General features: G+C 49.5%; 1 protein-coding gene across 2 annotated transcripts in view; it reads right to left on the bottom strand.

Annotated features, from left to right (window-relative positions):
- COL15A1 (collagen type XV alpha 1 chain) overlaps positions 1-18,434 on the bottom strand; it is a 108,712-nt gene that overhangs the window by 33,746 nt on the left and 56,532 nt on the right. For both annotated transcript variants that reach the window (XM_043566328.1, XM_043566329.1), the window contains 9 exons: positions 17,080-17,229; positions 16,456-16,599; positions 10,728-10,787; positions 9,194-9,286; positions 7,585-7,710; positions 6,948-7,010; positions 867-902; positions 295-435; positions 22-90 (listed from right to left, as the gene is read on the bottom strand). In XM_043566328.1, the coding sequence (XP_043422263.1) occupies positions 22-90; positions 295-435; positions 867-902; positions 6,948-7,010; positions 7,585-7,710; positions 9,194-9,286; positions 10,728-10,787; positions 16,456-16,599; positions 17,080-17,229 (882 nt within the window). The remainder of the gene's footprint in view (positions 1-21; positions 91-294; positions 436-866; positions 903-6,947; positions 7,011-7,584; positions 7,711-9,193; positions 9,287-10,727; positions 10,788-16,455; positions 16,600-17,079; positions 17,230-18,434) is intronic.

The raw sequence follows: 18,434 nt of genomic DNA, 5'->3' as shown, positions 1-18,434 counted from the left end.
ACGTTTCAAAATTCAACCTACACTTGAAACCGCTGGTCCAGAGATCCTGGGTTCATGCAACAGCCTGATGCTTCCAGACCCTTCGGTATCCTGGAGAAGGAGGAAGAAAGAGAATTTCACATCCAATTCCAGAGCACACGCGTGTGCCAGGTGTGGAGCTGGGACCTGGAGCTGGCTGGGCCCAGTGGGGAGTCACACAGAGCCTCTGCCCTCGGACCCGCATTCTCTTAGCTGGTTTTTCCAACAGCCCCTAGTGCCCATTGTTCTTTAACCACAAAAAGGGTGGGGGAGTACCTCAAATCCAAGTCCCATTGCACATCCAGGGCCTGGGGGCCCTGGGGGTCCAGGAGGCCCTGGGGGTCCCATGACCCCAGGAGCGCCAACTTGTCCGTTTTTCCCCGGAGGTCCTGGTAAGCCTCTGCTGCCAGGGTCACCCTGTAAGGAAGAGGATGGGCTGATTGTGCGGCCCTGGAGTCGCTGGTAAAAGGAGTAACATACACGCCTGAGTTGGGAAATCGTTCTTTGAACTAAATGAGGTTGATGGATTTTCTGATGGGCACTGCTTCCAGGTACAGAAACCATGGTCTTGCTGACACTTGGAGACAAGCGGATGCGCTCCTGTGCACGTGTTTGTGCGGAGGGAGGGCGTGGGAAAGGAGCAGGTGGTTTCCCCCTCCCTCTCTAGTGGGTCTGCGGTCCCAGAACAGTTCCTGAGATACTCTCTGAGAACACATCTGAGAGATGTGTTTCTCTCCCCGATGCTTATATACTCAGCAGTCCAGCCCAGCAGTCCAATTACAGTAAACCCAGAGAAAGGGGAAGAATAAGAAAGCTTTCTCTTTTTCTTTCTTTTTTTTTTCTTTTACCTTTTCACCGGCTGACCCATTAGGCCCTCTTGCTCCCTGAGGGGGGGAAAAAAAAAGCAAGAAAAAGGCCCAATTAATATATATTTCAGTAGGTATATTCCAAAGAAAATGCAGAATTAGAGGCTCTGAGTAACAGGTTATTAGATGAGCTGACTTGAAAAACCCATTTTTCAACTCTTAGCTCATTACCTACCTTAAGAGTAAAAAGGAGAAGTTGGAGATTAACCAGGGAGAGACTGCAGAAGAAGAATTCCCTTGGAGAATTATCTGTGTACTGGCGGGTCCCTTACCCCACCCCTCCCATGTTGGAAATAAAGAGATAGGTCTGCTACTTGAGGCCAAGAAAGGGACTTCAAAAACTTGATATGTATTCCCTAGACTTTTGGAGAATTGTGAACTGGTGACTGGCTTTCTTCCGGAAATATCTAAAGACAAAAGGTTGGCTGGAGTGGCCCCAGAATGGGGTTGGGGAGTGTTTCTCTAAAGCAGGTTACATGTATACCCCTAATGGAGGCCACAAAATAGGTTTTCTGAGGGGTAACATGTGGGTCCCACAGAACGGAGCCGGCTGTGAGCTCTGAGCAGAGGGCAGAACCAACGGTAACTGGTGGCCAGGAGTGGTCAACCACAGGAGATATGGCCCTACATCAGGGGACTGTGGTTGGGGGCCTCCAATGGGAGAAACTCTGAGGACTCACAAAAGGAGTCAGGAAAACATCCTGACACCCGATGATGATGTACCCACCATCTAAGGCTGTGCCCTTCCCCAGTCCCCTCTTATTCTAGGTTGGATTGCCCTTCCAGTATCAAATCCATAGGAAGGACAAAGTGGCTAGTTCCAAAATAACATGCTCAAAAATAAGATGGTGAATGACACTGAATCTGAAAATAGTGAGGAATACCAAAGGGAAAATACAGAAAGCTGAAGCCACAGACTTCAGTAGTGGAGAGAAAGCACAGGGGGAAAAGTATCCTGCAGAAGTGGCGGTGGAAGTGAGGGGGGCAGGGTGTGGTGCTGATGGGCAGATAGGTCGAAATTCCGGAGCAGGAAAGCCAGCCAGCCCTGCCCATTCCCCCTCACCTCCCAGCCCCCACTCCTAGAACAATAAGAGCTGTTTACTGGAGCCAGGGCATCAGGCAGAGCCCCGAGTGGCTAGGGAATCCTGGGAGATCCAGGGATACCCCAAACTCCTAAGACCAGCTGCTGAGGTGCCCTGCCTGATGGCACACCCCACTTCCCCCATCCTGAAACCCACTGAAACCTGCAAGCCTCAGAAGTAGCCGCTGCCCAACTCCCCAACAATCTGCATGAATAGAGGCAGAAAACAGACCAAAGAGAGATTCCAACTTTGAAAGCAAACACACGAGCAAGAAACAACACATATCAGAGGGAGGGCAACACTATCAAAGAGAGGCATACAAAAAATAAAAACTAAAATAAATAAAATAAAATAAAAATAAACATTTAAGAAAGACAGGCAGCAGTGCCGGCAATAGAATGTATGCCCAAGGAAGGAGCGTGAAGAACACAACCTTATCAGGACTTTAAGCGTACAATACATATTAGTACATACAATACGTACAGGGAGAAAAGGGAGGCTATTACAGCCATGAAACATGAACAAATTATTATGAAATAAGCACAATGCTTATATGAAAGAATGAATTAGAGACCTTAGAAATAAAAATACATGAACTGTCGAAAGGAAGTCATCTGTAAAGGCTGAATAACAAGAGATGCGCCTTGTCACAATCAGGCTGCAGTCGCCCAGGGCATTAGCAGGTGCAGGGAGGGGAAGGGGTGCTTCGGCGAAGGAAGCAGTGGTGGCTGGGCTCAGAGGCTTCTCTGCCTGCCGCTTGGCCCAGGAGAAACTACCTGTGACCATTCACCATGGGCAGAAACAAAAACAATCGGGTTCCAGTTTTGCTGCCTAATCTGGAGGCTGCGGTTTCTGCGCCTGCATTTCTTGGGCGTGACCAGCTGCGCCATCATCTGCTGCCTGTCGCAATCTGTCCTTGAAGGAAGTGCCAACCGTATGCACCTTTCCAGTAACAAGTCAAATCACAGTCAGGGAAATTGTGAGAGAGAAGTCAAATTAGCTTCATCTCTTGACTTCTGGACTCTATTCTCTGAAAACCTTACTATTGTGTTGCCAGCTGAGCCTGTCAAAGAAAATTATGTTCGGAAAGTGAAAAACTGTCTTTTTTAAATTGCCTTCCCAGCTCTTCAAATTAAGAGTATGTCTTGTAGCAGTTTCATAGGAAGTCTAGAAGATATTTTGGACCTTGAGTTACCGGTCTCAGAAGCAGATGATTTTATCCAGCTTGTACATGCAAAAAGGTAGTATTTAGACCCATTCCATTGGCTCACAGATTTGGTGGCCACCATTTTGGAATCTGAGCAGATCAGCTTGGGGATGGGAGTGCTCGTCTTAACTGAAATTTACACGAACAGATAGAGTGAAAACTGGGAAACTCCAATTACAAGAGTCAGCAAAGACTCTCTGCTCCCAAAATGATAATGGCAGACCTATATCCAATTCCTCAGTGTGAGGCTTGTGTGTCTTACAATTTCAGCCAGCCAAGCTGCAGGTCTGGTTGTGGAGATGAAGTGTGGAGAGGTCAGTTCTACAAGGGAAATACTGTAAAAGAATGAGGTGCAGGAGTGCTACAAAATCATGCTTCAGAATGCATTAGAAATTTCTGCTCATTATAGTTATCAGATTTGCCAAGGACATTATTAGACTTCAACATACAGGAACATCAAAAAACCTAATAAATACATGGATTGTCGTTTTCTGTTGTGGTATTTCAGATGGCACAACTTACTGCCTTGTGGCTGTCTGTCACTTTTGCTCATGGTGTTCGTTACATCGAACTTCATGTAACTTCAATTAGTTACAATTACAATTGACCTTGGTCTATTTGGTTTTATGGAGGCCCATAATCCTGATTTTGTACCAAACACATCTGATGGTTAAAGGAGATATGAAATAGGAAATCGGGCCACTATTGGAATTTTTAATTGAAATAAGCTGTTACGAGCTCCAAACCCATTACTGGATCCTTGTTAAACGCATGTGGGTCCCATAGAATGGAGCCAGCTGTGAGTTCTGAGCAGAGGGGAGGACCAAAGGGAACTGGTGGCCAGGAGTGGTCAACCACAGGAGATATGGCCCTACATCAGGGGACTGTGGTTGGGGGCCTCCAATGGGAGAATCTCTGAGGATTCACAAAAGAAGGAGTCAGGAAAACATCCTGACACCCGATTATGATGTACCCACTGCTTAGGTTCTTAAGGGGCACCCTGTTTTTAGTGTGTAAGATTTAGATAATTGCTCAAAACCAAACTGGGGTTACATAGAGAAAGGGAAGGCGATGATGAATTACTTGCATTTCTTCTCATCCCATGGGGAAGACAGAATCTGCTTTATAAGGCCCAACACTGACATTTTGGTGGCTCAGTGAGATCATTCAAAGCCCATTACGGAGAACTCCACGTCCCTCAGCAATTCTGGACACTGAAGAAAATGTCAAAACACAAGCTCTTTTCTGCCTCGGTGTCCCAGCACCTTTTGACACTGAAGAATACAATGAATCATTCAGAGTGTGAACGAAGGAAAAGAGTGACAATAGTAAATGCTACATGTGTGCTGCAGATCCGGCTGTCACAGTGTGCAATGCAAAAAGCAGCAAGGAATGTCATAGAGACGCGTCTCCGGCACGTTCTTCAGCATCCTTTCCAGGAACATTCAGTAGCTGAGAAAGCAGGATACTCTTCGCCTATTCCTTCATGGGCTAAAGATCTCAGAGTAGCTGTTCATCTTAATTTGGGGAAAATAAATTAAGGAGTACTCCTATCATGGAACTCAACATAAAATAAACTATTTATTTCAAGAATTCTTAATGACCATCCACATTTTGATGACAATCCTACATTTGAAAATAATGATTATATATGACAATATTTTTTTCCAGTCAGATAAGCCTGGACCTCATTCTCTGGGAAAAAACTCCCTTTTAGACAACTGCCTAGACTGGTCTATGTGCCCTGTAAGTGAGAAGGAGGCTGCTTTCTGAGCAGCATGAGAAAAGATCTCCTTACAAGAATCCATGGAACTGCGGAAGGCACTTCCTGGCAAGAAATGAGTCCCTTGGAGTTGTGCAAGCCTGAAGTACAGATATTGTGGAGGGAAGTCAAGGATCAGCTGTATCATTGGATCTTATGCTGGGTTCCCTCCCAGAGACTGCTCATTCTCTGTAGTACATTTCTATTATTTTACATCCATACTATGCTCCTTGGTTTACTTTTGGCTTTTAAAAGTTATTTTTAGGTAAATGTCATCTGCAACGATTCCTTTGAGCTCCCCAGATGTAAGTTTCCAAGTCCTTCTAGAATCTGCTTTTACTTGACCAGAAAGCATCTTATGCACATAGTGCAATGAATTAGGACTCACAGCAAATTTTGGGGGGTGGAGGTGGGGAATGTAATTGATCTCCAACAATCATCCTATACAAGCCTGCCACCCTGTGCACGGCTGCTCCCCTGAACAGTGCAGAGCGTGCTTACTCTGGTGTCAGCGTGCGGATGTGGGCACGGGTATTTTTAAATGCCAGACGAGCAAGGGAGGGGCATGTGGGGGCGGGTGCAGGAGAGCTGGCAAGAAGGACAGGGAGGAACAGTGTGGGTCTGTGATGTTTCCCGAAGAATCTAATTTCTTATGAAATAGTCGGTACTTATAGAGAGAGTTCTATACAGCCTGACAACCGTTTCTTTCTTCTTTTTCTGAGAAAGGAGGTTTCCGCGAAAATCGAGTTACTGTTTCAATTAAAATAAACACACTTGAGAGCTGTCGGAAACTGGAAAATCAGTTCCGTGAAGATGGTGGTGTCTAGGGAGTTGACATTTTCCACGACTTCATGCCGTGGAGCACACAGAAGACCTTGGTCCTTATCCCAGCTGGGAGGGACCCTTCCTCCTCTGAACCCCAGTTACACTCATGCCTGCCTGTATCACCACACGGAGGCTTACCTTATCTTTACTGCCCTCCTTTGCAGGGGACTTGGCTTATCTCATCAACCCCGGATGGGAACACTGTAGGGGCAGGAACCCCGCCTCCAAGGCACCACGTGGGGTTTGCAGACCGAAGAGAGACAGACTTACAGAGAACGAAGAGAGTGAAGGGAGCAGCAGATTCGCTAACCAAACGCTAACAGGGGCCTGAGCCAGAAACTAAGGACACACAGACAGTGCTAGTGCTGTTTGTCAGGGGAGGGGTGGGGGCACAGGTAAGCTAACATTGGCTAAGAGGAGTCCCAGCAGAACAAATACCGTGCTAACGGAAAGCGCAGGAAGGAGGGCTCCCTTCTGCTAATAGGGATTCTGAAAGGGCTTCTCAGAGGATATATCCCAACTGGCCCTTGGAGGATGAGAAAAGGGAAAGATCACCTGAGATGGGGAGAAAGCATGTGCAAAGGCCAGGGGGCTGTCCAGGAAGAGCATGCCCACAGTAGTGCTGTTGGTTGACCCAGAAGCCACGTGAGGGAGCAGCAGGAGATGGAGCTGGGAAGGCAGGTCTGCACACAGTCAGGGTTCGGTGCCTTCTCAGTGGAGAGGGCTGTGACTGGAGAGAGCCTGAAGCAGGAAGATGGACAGGTGCGGCAGGCGGGCAGAAGCTGGGTTACAGGTGGGGAGATGGGACGCTGGCGAGAAGCCTGATGCCATCATGTGGGCCAGGAGAGGTGAACATCAGATCAGGGTGGAGACAGGCAAGAGAAGTGACTGTCAGGCGGGCCAGTCCTAGCAACAGGTGGGGCACGGCAGGAAAAGAGAGGAAGAAGGGGTTAGAGATTCTGCCTTTGCATCCTCGTGACTGGGTAGATGGCAGCACCATTCACTAAAGCTGGAGATGCTGAGCTCAGGTTTGGGCATCAAGAGCCCTGGGATGGGGACATCCAGCAGAGAGAGGATTAGGAGGGGATCAGAAAGGGTCCTTCACCTAAGAGGCAAGGACAGGCCCAGAGGTCAGAGACAGTGTGGGCCTGGTGGCCCCCATGTGTTGGAACCCCCCCTGCCCGTACCTTCTCCCCCTTCATCCCAGGAAGGCCGGAGGCTCCATCGGGTCCAGGCTGTCCCTCAGGGCCCTGGAGAACATCAGCGACAATCAGCTCATAACATCTCTGATAAGAATCAAGCATGAACCTTTCTTGGAAAAGGAGGCCAGGGCTGGGATGACGGAGCGGGTGAGGCCAGTGGGTCCAGGAGCATTGTGTTGGTCCAGGGTGGAATGCTGGTCCCTGGCCCCAGCATGGGCACTGCTGGCTGTGTACCCCTGGACGAGTGTCCTTCATTCTCTGGGTTGCATTTTCCCCTCTGAGGGGGAACAGGAGGTTGAGTCAGACTAGAGGGTCTCGAAGGACCCCCTGCCCCAGGCCCTGCACTTTGATATGTCCTATAATTCCAAGATTCCACGAGTCTGCATTTCCTATACTAAGATAAAGCTGCAAAACAGTGTATAGGATGGTGTGTTTCTCGGCTTCTGCTTCTTATGAGCCTTAGTAATGACTCAGCTGAGGAGGACTTTTGTTTACAAATGTTAGCTAGCTGCTCGCTCTCTATCATGAGTCTTCATGCTGGGGTATGGGGTCTGTACACCCCTCCTTGGATAGAGGAAGTCTCATGGCCATGGAGAGGGGGGACATGACCCCAGGGGCTCACCGGGGGCCCAGGTTCACCAGCAGCTCCATCCTTTCCAGGTGATCCAGGGGGTCCCATGAAAACATCAGTTCCTGGTTTTCCTGGAATCCCAGGTGAGCCGGGTGGGCCCGGGGGACCTGGGGGACCCTAAAAGGCAGATACTCTGTTAAGAAACAGCAGGGGAGAAAGACATATCATATGTTTTCACTCACATGTGGAACTTGAGAAACTTAACAGAAGACCATGGTGGGGAGGGAAGGAGAAAAAATAGTTTCAAACAGAGAGGGAGGCAAACCATAAGAGACTCTTGAGTGTGGAGAACGAACTGAAGGTTGATTTGGGGTGGGGGGGGGGAACAGAGGGAAAGTTGGTGATGGGCACTGAGGAGGGCACTTGTTGGGATGAGCACTGGGTGTTGTATGTAAGTGATGAGTCGGGGGAATCTACCCCCAAAACCAAGAGCACACTGTATACACTGTATGTTAGCTAACTTGACAATAAATTATTAGAAAAAAGAAAAGAAAAGAAACAGCGGGGGAGGGGATAAACATATACAGAACATCAGAACATATATGTTCCACCCATTCTCTCTTTTCCTCACAGTAACACTGTAAGTAGAGACTGGTGTTCCCACTTAGCTGATGGGGAACTAAGGCTCAGTAGGATATTGTAGCTTGGTTTGAGCTCACCCACTCACGGCTAATTATTAGAAAATCTGGGATTTTAACCCAAGTCTTTCTGAGCCCATTATATCATGTTTTCTCCATATATATACATATATATATGTGTGTGTGTGTATATATATATATATATATAATAAAAATCCAATCAGTTGGAATTTTCAGAGGTGCTCTGGCTAACTTAGTTTTCTGATTACCTGGCAGAGTGGTCAAAAACTGCCTGTTGTTAACCCTTATTAAAAGGGTTATATACTACTCTGCAGTGTACTAGTCTCTTTCGCTTCTGGCTGGGTTGGCTGATCCCACCAGCCTGGAAGACCCATGTGACTCCCACTCCACTTATCCAGCGAGTCCAGAACCTTCCTTCCCTATCCTGAGGAGGAGGCAGATGGGTAACTGAGTGGAGTGTCCTAGGTAGGGATTCAGCACTGGGACTCAGACGAAGGGCTGGCGGGGAGGTTGGGGCCCTGGAACAAAGCCATCAGCTGCAGCTGGAGAAGAGAGGTGCTTCCCAGGAACCAGGGACGATGGGGGCCCCACCTTGGACTGAAGGCTGGGGGAGCAGGAGCAAAAAGGGAGAAGGAGTGGTCTGAACTGGTAGTAGGGGTTGCATCAGGGTAGGGAGGATTTCAAGAAGGGCCTGGAAGCCAAGTGCTAAATGCTACCTAGAGAAGAGGCCAGCAGTCAGTTCTGTATCATTGGTAAAGGGGATGGGGGCAGAGCCAAGGCAGTCATGGGCATACTTGCTGTGAAATAGCCCCGAATGCCAGGGAAAGGGGGCAAGTGGGAAAGTGGAGGTCCTAAATATAAACTAAGGCTCATATTCACTTAAAACAAAACTGACTGAAGTGGAAAATGCCAAACATATACAAATGTGGAGGGAAAGTATAATCCTCCTGATTATTGAGAGGGCAATCCCAGGCACCAGGTAGTGTCATTCTCACACTTACTCTTAACAGCTCCTCAGTGCGCACGAGGTCCCCAGAGCCAGAGCCGACGTCTGATCCCCAGCCCAGGCCAGAGCCCTCGGCCTCAGCGCTCACCTGGAGAGAGAAGAAAGTCCCACCACTTGGTTTCACCTGCCACTCCAAGGACAGCCACGTCACCAAAACTCTTCCCTTATTCTGTAGCCCAGTAACTGCTGCTGCCAACTTTCCTTCCAGCCGTTTCTCCCACTTCCCCCTCCACTGCTCCCCTCCTCCCTCACCACCTCCCGCTGCACAGCCAATAGGTCCTCAAACATACTATGCTCTTTCACATCTTCTCAGCCTCCCCTCCTGCCTTTCAAACTCCTACTCATCCTTCAAGGCCTAGTTCCACTCTCACCTCCTCCATGAAGCCCTCTTACCTACCCCATTTCCAGGTGGAATTCATCTCTCCCTACTCTGTGTTCCCCACTAACCTCTAATGAGGTCTCGATTTGGTAGTAGGGCCACCTGACTTGAAGCTCAGTTGCGTGTGTCTGTCACCCCTCTAGACTCTAGACCCAGGGTCTGCCCGATCCTGAGATACCTCTGGATGCCCAGTATCTAGCATAAGATCTGGTACCAAGAAGACACTCAGTGCATACTTGTTGAATGCCATCAAATTCCTCCAAAGAACAAAAGGTAATTTCTGAAACTCTTTTCTGGTATTTAATTCCCGAAGACAGGAACCAGGAGAGGCTTAATTCAATCATGGAACGTCTGTGGGGCACCTGCTAAGAGGCTCCAAGGAGAAGTTGGGCTGGGTTTAGAGGGGCGGCAGTGGTGTGCACATGGAGAAGGGAGGTAGTGATAGGGTGGCTGCTGCCACCGTCTGAGGGACCAGGAGGCACTGCACAGCTAGACTCGGGGCTTGTAGACTGACCAGATGGGGTATGGGAGGCAGAGGGCCACTGCAGGTTGTTTCCTGATTTCTGTATTGGTGACCAGGAAGATGGGGTGCCACTCCCAGAGATGGGAGCGTCCTGAGGGAGGAGCGGGTCTGGGGGGATGGTGACGAGCTGTTTGGGACGTGGTTGACAGACACGTGGGTCCTTCAGGGTGCAGGATATGAATGGGACATAAACAGACTCTGCTCCTGAGCTCACTGAGGGTTCTGATAGAGGTGAAAGCCCCGAGGTCTCACTGGAGGCATCTTGGATTGAAAGGTAGAATCATTAGTGGCGCCTGGGTGACTTAGTCGGTTAAGCGCCAGACTTTGGCTCAGGTCATGATCCCACGGTTTGCAGGTTCAAGCCCTCCATCAGGCTCTGTGCTGAAGGCTCAGAGCCTGGAGTCTGCTTTGGTTTCTTTGTCTCCCTCTCTCTCTGACCCCCCACCGCTTGTGCTGTCTCTCTCTCTCTCTCTCTCTCTCTCTCTCTCTCTCTCTCTCTCTCTCTCAGAAACGTTGAAAAAAAATTTAAAAATAAAAGAAAGGTAGAATCCTTAGCCTGTGGCTACTTGTCAGCAACCCCAGTCCCTTAACACTGTGTGTGTGAGGAACCTGGACAGGGGGTCTCACCGTGGCTGCAGTAGGCCTGACAGGTTCAGGGTGGCCAGGAAGCCCCTCCCCAGCTTCACCCTAAAGAGAACGAGATGGTCAGTGGAGTGCTAGGCACAGCCCCACCCCCCCAAAAAAACCTGTCCCTCCTCTTCTCTGTAGAAACCACTCATCTTTAAGATGAAGCTTCTGCAGGGGTGAAGAAGGCTTTGTTTTCATGCGCCAGCCCAAGGGCACCTTGTCCCACCCTGGGCTCAGGAGCCCTTTGTTTCTGCACCACATGTGTAAGGTAGGTGGATATGGTAGAAATAACCAGGCAGTAGGGACCCTCCCCACCCTGTCACCTAGGCCCCCCCCCCCCATCTAGGTTCTGCCAGAGCCTGGTAGCCAGGCCCAGCATGCCTCCCTCTGAAGCAGGTCCTGGTCACCCTGCCCCTCCCACCAGCCCTGTAGCCTGTCTTGCCTATAGGCCTGCCTCCTCTGACAAAAAAGGTGTCAGAATGGCCTGAGCCCCAGGAAGGAATGGAAACATGAACGGTAAATCTGCACAAAACCTGTGTGGTATGATGTCCTCCTCTGACTCCCTTACTGCTCCCCAGAACACTGGTGGCATCTAAAGTCCACTGAGGAGGTCAGATCAAAGTGAGGACACCACCCTCCCCAATGTCCTCACAGGCAGCCTCATGAGGCATCAGGGCCAGAGCACCCTCCACCCTGGGAGACGGCCTCAGCCCTGGGGAAGGTGAGGAGGGCAGAGGACCAGGACCAGCAGGCTGACAAAGAGTCTCCAGAGGCAGCCAGGTTGCTGCCTATTGCCAGAGTAGGCTCCCTGAGCAGGACCTCCCCAGGATGTGGGGCTCCCGGGGGGCCATGGCCCTGGTTGCTGCGGGCATATCCCGTTGGCAACAGTTAAACTTCACTGTTGCTTCAGGAGGAGGAGTTTGTTGTTTTTCTGTGGTAACAGACACCAGACAAAGCAGTTCCACTAACATCACCTCATTTCATTCTGACTACTTCTGTGTGGGGTAGTCATCACCACCCCTGTTTTACAGATGGAGAAACCGGAGCACAGAAGGGGTAAAGGTCTCTCCAAAAATTCTACAACTACTAAAAGCACACCTAGGTCTCTGAAGCTCCTGTTTGCCTGAAGCTTTCCCAGGAAAAAATTCAGGGACAGAGCCTGGAGTCTAGCCACAGAACACCAGAATTGGAAGGACCCTCTGATTACAGATGGAGAAACTGGCTGCAGAGGTCAAGGTCACTGGTTGGTAAGATGTGGCAAGAATTGAGCCCCACAATGTTTTTGTGGGTCTCCCTGACTCTCAATTTGGTTTCTTTGGGGCTCAGTCCTCTCAGTACTCCTGCTATTTCCTTGACCAGAATTGACTAACCCCAAATAACATGCTCAGGGCACATGACCAGATCCAGTGTGGTCTCTAGAATGGTCACAGCACCAGCCTTTTCTCCTTTGGGCCCAACCTGCCCTTCCATTCCCACATGCCCTCTCTGATCCTAAAACAAGAAGATGTGGTTAAAACCTGGTCCATGCATTTGGGACGTGGAGCGGCTCAGCTCTGATGAGTGAGCTGTTTAGCAAGCTGCGGATGGCCAGGGGCCTTGCAGCGAGCCCCATGAAGACAGAGGTGTGGCCCTCTAGTCTCTGCTGTGTCCCTAACACCCAGAAGACACTAGGCTCTTAATAGTATTTGCCAAACGACTAGTGGGAAGACCTTAGAAATGGAGTGACCTCATTTGAACTGCATGGACCTTGCTGACCAGCTTCTGACCCATGTCTGAAGACGGGTGGTTGTGGACACTGCAAAAACCAAAGTAGAAAGTCCAGACACCAAGGTTTTCACCCCTACTCATCTCCCGGGAGCAATGTGGCCCTGTGTGACCCCTAACCTCTCTGGGCCTCATCTGCAAAATAATTCGATATACTAATTTGTTGAGTGTGTACCATGCACTAGGTAAACTTTTTCATGTGTTAATTCATTTAATCCCCAGCACAACCTGAGACGCGAGTACTATGACCCCATTTTATGTATGAGTAACCAAAGATACAGGTAAGAAATTTGTCACAGGTCTACAGCAGGGCCAGATGTGGATGTCCCTTTCACTCACTGCTTTGGCTGACTCTGAGATTCATAATGATCCTAACAAGGTTCCAGAGTGAGTGCTCTCTTGACTGGTCCCTATTGTGCTTTTAAACCATTTGCTCAAATGGAGGCTTCCATTTCACCTCATTGCCAGTTCCTGACACAGGCACTTGGGGTGATCTGTTATTAGTCACGTGCCAGGATGAAATGCTGTGTGTTTGTCTTTCCCTCCCCCCTTCTCCGCCCCCCCCACCCTCGACCCAACTCTTCTTAGAGCTTTTGAAAATTCCCATTGTAAATACGCTCATGGCGAAAACACCAAAATGTATTAGGAACCTACCATCCTTCCACAGTTCTGCCACTTTGAGGCCACAACTACTAACGATCAGGGAGGGCATTTCCTTCCAGGGTTTGTGCGTGTATCTATTCTTCTTCTTATTTTTTTTTTTAAGTAGGCTTCATGCCCAGTGCAAAGCCCAATGTGGGGCTTGAAGTCATGACCCCGAGATCAAGACCTGAGCAGAGATAAGAGTTGGACACTTATCCAACTAAGCCACCCAGGGGCCCCAACTTTTAAATAGTTAAGACCACACAACGTAACTGAAGTTTATAACCAGCTTTTATCACCTGACATTATGTTGTATTTCCTCCATCATTAAATACTCCTAAGAAGTATAACTTTAATAGCTGCATGATGTTCCATTACTTGAATATACTTTGTTCAATCAACCCCCTACTGTTGTCTAGTTAAACCATGTTCAATTCTTTTCTATTATGGGCAATACTGAGATTAGCAAATTTGTATACAGTTTTTTTTTTACATATAAGACTACCTCCTTTAGGATTAATTCCTAGAACAGAAGTTTCTGGATCAATAATGTGTCGTTTTATGGTTGTTAACATGTGTTGACAAAGAACTTTCTCAGAAATAGTAATCTACCTTCCCACCAACACAGCTGGTCTGGGGAGGCCCTCGAGTGCCAACTTGTCCAAGTGGAAAAAACAAGGGATCGAAGGACAAATGACCCAGTTTCTCCCACAAATTGATGGCACAAAGAAAAAGGAAGGTGAGAGACAATCATAGACCCAAAGAGGCTTAAGAAACACATCAGTCAAACACAGTGTGTAGTAAGTGTTGGGATCCAGAGTCAAACTAATTGCAAAAAGGCATTTTTTAACAACTAGGGTATCAGACAATATGAAGGAACCACTGTTAATGTTGTTAGAAGGATAATGACATCCAATCAGAATGACCACTGATGGACAGCATTGTGGCTAACGCTGGAGGGGGGAGTCCCAGATGAACCTATTAGCAATGTGCATTAAAGTATTTACCAGTTAGATGATGCCCATATTTGGGATTTACTTAAACATATTTCCAGCCTCCATCTCTGCTCCAAAAAGATGGCCAAAGAAGGTGGAGGAGATAAAGCACACGGGCAAGTTGATATTTATTCACATAGGGTCACGGGTATGTGGGGGGCTTATTACAGTACTCTAAATCCTTTTGTGAATTTTTACAATTTTCATGATAAAAGGTTTCTGAAAAGGAAAAAGGAGAACTGGTTCTATGTACATGTGCTGCACTGATGTGGCGTCACTGTGGGGGGATATGGTCTTGGTGTTTTGGCAGTCACAATGTATGACATCACACCCATACACTGGGTGGGTCCCAGTGAGTTGTATGGTAGAATCTCCTGGGAGCTTGAACCCCAGGTGGAGGGGCTCCTCAATTGGTCTGGCAGTGGATTCAGACACCTGCAGCGTTTAAAATGTCCTGGTGTCTCTAATGTACCGAGAGGGTTAAAAACCAGAGCTCTTGTCTACCTCCCTCTGTTTACAGATGGTAACATTGACACTCAGGACACATCACGGGTCAGTGACATCCCCGGAAAGAACCCTGGCCTCCTGGCCCCCAGTCTGACTCCTTTCCACCTCACCACACTCTCAGGGAAGTTCAAGAGCATGAGCTCTGCTGGCCCACATGCCTTAGTTCGAAAGTCAGCTCTGCTTCCTCGAGGCATGTAACAGCAGACAGCTTTCTGGAGGTCTCACAACCCTCACCGACAGACTGGGGCCCATTCACCTTGTACCAGACAGAAGTGGTATGAATAGGGTCAGATAAACTCAGAACAGAACACAGAGTGTTTCACAAACATCAGTGCAAACAGCTTATTTCCTGCCCCTCAACCGTGAACTCCTTGGGAATAGGAACGAGGCCATGCCCATTTCTATCTCCAAGTGTCTGGACTGAGGCCCTGAGTTGCTGTGCTGAGTCCATGAGTAAGTTAATAAATGAATGGACAGGCTCTAAATAAAGAGACAGTTAAGCAGTGCTGACGACCACTGGGCCACTGGACGAGGTCCACACTGGCCTCTGGACGCCAGTGTGCTCTTGAGTCTGATCCCACGGCCCTCCCCTCACGGGCCAGCCCTGGAGCACTGTGAAGGGTCACACGCCTGTAGCTCGAGTCAAGGCTTTGAAAGCGTGGGTAACCAAGTGCTGTTGAGAAGCTGATATACCCTATCTGGTCACCAGATTGTCTCTTAAAAATAGTGACATCTAGGGGCACTTGGGTGGCTTAGTTGGTTGAGCATCTGACTTCAGCTCAGGTCATGATGTCCCGGTTTGTGAGTTTGAGCCCCACATTGGGCTCACGGCTGTCAGACGGTCCACACAGAGCCCACTTCGGATCCTCTGTCCTCCTCTCTGTGCCCTTCCCCCGCTTATGCTCTCTCAAAAATAAATAAATATTAAAAAAAAAATAGTGACATCTGGGGGCACCTGGGTGGCTCAGTTGGTTAAGTGTCCGACTTCGGCTCAGGTCATGATCTTGAGGTTCACAGGTTCGAGCCCCATGTCAGGCTCTGTGCTGACAGTTCAGAGCCTGGAGCCTGCTTCAGAATCTGTGTCTCCCTCTCTCTCTGTCCCTCCCCTGCTCACACTCTGTCTCTCTCTCAAAAATAAATACACATTAAAAAAAACACTGTGACATTTGAAAGCCATTTCATTCTGATTCACACCCGCCATGCTGACAACCAGCACTAGGTTTCCTCATTCTAAAACACAAAGTTATAGCCCTAAGTGGTGACAGCCCCATGCATGTGTACAGAGCTGTCCAAACATTCCCTGACCTGCGTTCTCTGACATGATCTCAGAGCCACCCTCCCAGAGAGCTGAGGAAATGAGGCCCAAAGTAAAGAAAGTGTTTGCAAGAGGCTACACAGGTATAGCCCAGAAATATAGAAACCCTCGTTGGAAGGGACATGAGGGTCACCCACACACACCTCCGAGTCCCCACCAAGTCTTACAGGCTTCCCCACATTCAGGATGGGACTCTCATGACATTTGAAATGGGGTCTTTGCATCTTTGCCAGCTCTGCCTATTAGGAAGTTCTCATTTGAAATTGAGGACGATTTGGGACCTGAAGCCAGGTGCCTTAGATTTTTATCTCTTGCTTTTTCCTCTGCAAACCGCAGCTTCCTTGTGTGTTTCCAGGATAGACGCCCCTCAAATGCCCAAATTTGGAACTTTATGAACCAAACTGAAACCCGCTCTGAGCCAGCCAGGGGCAGTCCCTCCCAGGACTTTCCTTCTCTCCTCTGTAAGAACGGCCGCACAAATCTCCGTGCCTCTAACGCCACTTACAGGAGTGACCGTTCTTTCAGAAACCACTGTGGGTACGGGAAGTGGGGGCCCCTCAGGGAGGGTGCTGTCCAGCTCTTCTGCCACAGCCACGGGGATGGGCTCCTCCGTGGAGGCGGCTGCTAGGTCTTCCTCATCGCCAGGACCCTGGAAAGCAAAACCAACAAGAGGAGTCACCTCACCTTACCTGTGACGCAACGTGCACACAGCTGCCGGAGAGTCTGGGTGACTGTCGTTTCACAACACTTTCTTACCTTCGACCGTCATTACCCACCACACATTCGCAGAAGCACAGACTCACAGACTCAGGATCCCCCTCCAACAAATGCATCCCCTCTGGTGATGGGGCGCTCCTTCCCCCCTGCCCCCAGCAACCCATTCTGACTTGAGAAAATTCCTGGACAAAGCTAGGAGGCAGCAGGGTCGGGACTCGGATTCTCTGACCCGCTCTGTCATGCTGCTTCCACTGCACCCTGCCTCCCCCCGACGGCGCCTACCCAGCCAGATACGTGCTCTCACAAAGCTGAGGGCTGCATTTGCCCCTGGGGAGGGCCAGTCACTGTTCCTGTCTCGTGACACTGACCCCTCTCCCCGCTGTGAGGCAGACGGGATACCAGAACCACTTACAGAAGTGACCTCTTGCTCAGGGGCCGCTGTGGGTGCGAGGGGAGCCAGGCCGTCTGTAGGGACACCACGAGCTTCCTCTTCTTCAGAAGTGCTGAGGGACGCTTCTGCTGCAGCTGCTGCTGTTGTTAACGTTTCTTCACCGACTGGACCCTGAAACAAAATTGGCATGAGAATCGGCCGCCGTTTCTATACCCCTGGGTCAGTGGGTGTGTGAGCGCAGGGAGGAAGCCACGGCCACATAGATAGCATGGCCAGATAGACGGCCAGATGGATAACACGGCCACAGCTCTGCTCAGGCAAGACCTGCCTTGGCCCACGGACTCCTGGAGCCCCAGGCTGGAGGGCGCCTCTCAGGCCAGTCCACCCACCTCCCGGCTCCCCTACAGCACACCTGTGCCGAGGGCCTGGCCTCAGCCTGCACATCTTTAGCTCCGGGGTAGCTGCTTTCTACTGAGTCAACACTCGCTCCCTAGTTCTCTCACCCCATGACAAGTGCTTTGCTTTTCAAGAAGTGGGGGAGGAAGGAAATGAAGGGGAAGGATAAGGAATGAGGGGTCAAAGATGAGAGATGAAAGAGAAGAAGAAGGAGGAGGGGGAAGACGAGATAGAGAAGGTGGTGGCAGCCACTTTGTTAATGAAAATAATCCACATAACTTGCAAGGGGCCCAGAAGCGCTATCAGCTGGTCAGGTAAGCATCCCCACTGCAAAGTTTCTCTCGTGGACCAAAGGTGAAAAGGCTGGGAGCAAATGGATGGAGTGATCTCAAAGGCTAATGTTGTTGATATTTGATGGCCAGACAACCCCTCCATTCATGCAGCAAATATCCACTGAGTGCCCACCATCTATGTGCAGGGATAAAGACAGATCAATGAACTAGATGTATATATACTCCCTGTCCTCGCAGAGCTTATGGTTGTAGGGAGCCAGGAATGAACCATTTACCAAGATTATTATTAATTACAGTTACGATGAGGCCTTCCAAAGAGAAGTTTGGGCCCCATGAACGTGTCTGAGGAGGAGACTTCACACTCTAGGATGGTCCTTCCATGATAAAGTGGTGTTTGAGCTGAACTCTGAAGGATAAACTGGCATTAAAGGCAGGGCCAAGGGGCGAAAAGGTTCTAGGGAGAGAGGGCAGGGTATGGGAAGATTCTAAGGAAAGAGGCACGTTCAAGAAACTGAAAGAAAGTCAGTGAGGTGGGAGCCCCAAGAAACAGGGAGACAGTGGCCTAAGATGCAGTCACCAAGGCCGGTCAGGCCAGACCCTGCAAGGCCTTGTGGCTGAGTGGGGGAGCAGGGTCTGGAGTGAGGGCGATGGAAGGCTCCATGCACAGGGCTGCCCCTGCAGGAGGAG

The sequence above is a fragment of the Prionailurus bengalensis genome, chromosome D4 (assembly GCF_016509475.1).
Source record: "Prionailurus bengalensis isolate Pbe53 chromosome D4, Fcat_Pben_1.1_paternal_pri, whole genome shotgun sequence".
Classification (NCBI taxonomy): domain Eukaryota; kingdom Metazoa; phylum Chordata; class Mammalia; order Carnivora; family Felidae; genus Prionailurus; species Prionailurus bengalensis.
Note: the sequence above shows the minus strand (reverse complement) of the source record. Positions and strands in the feature narration are given on the sequence as shown.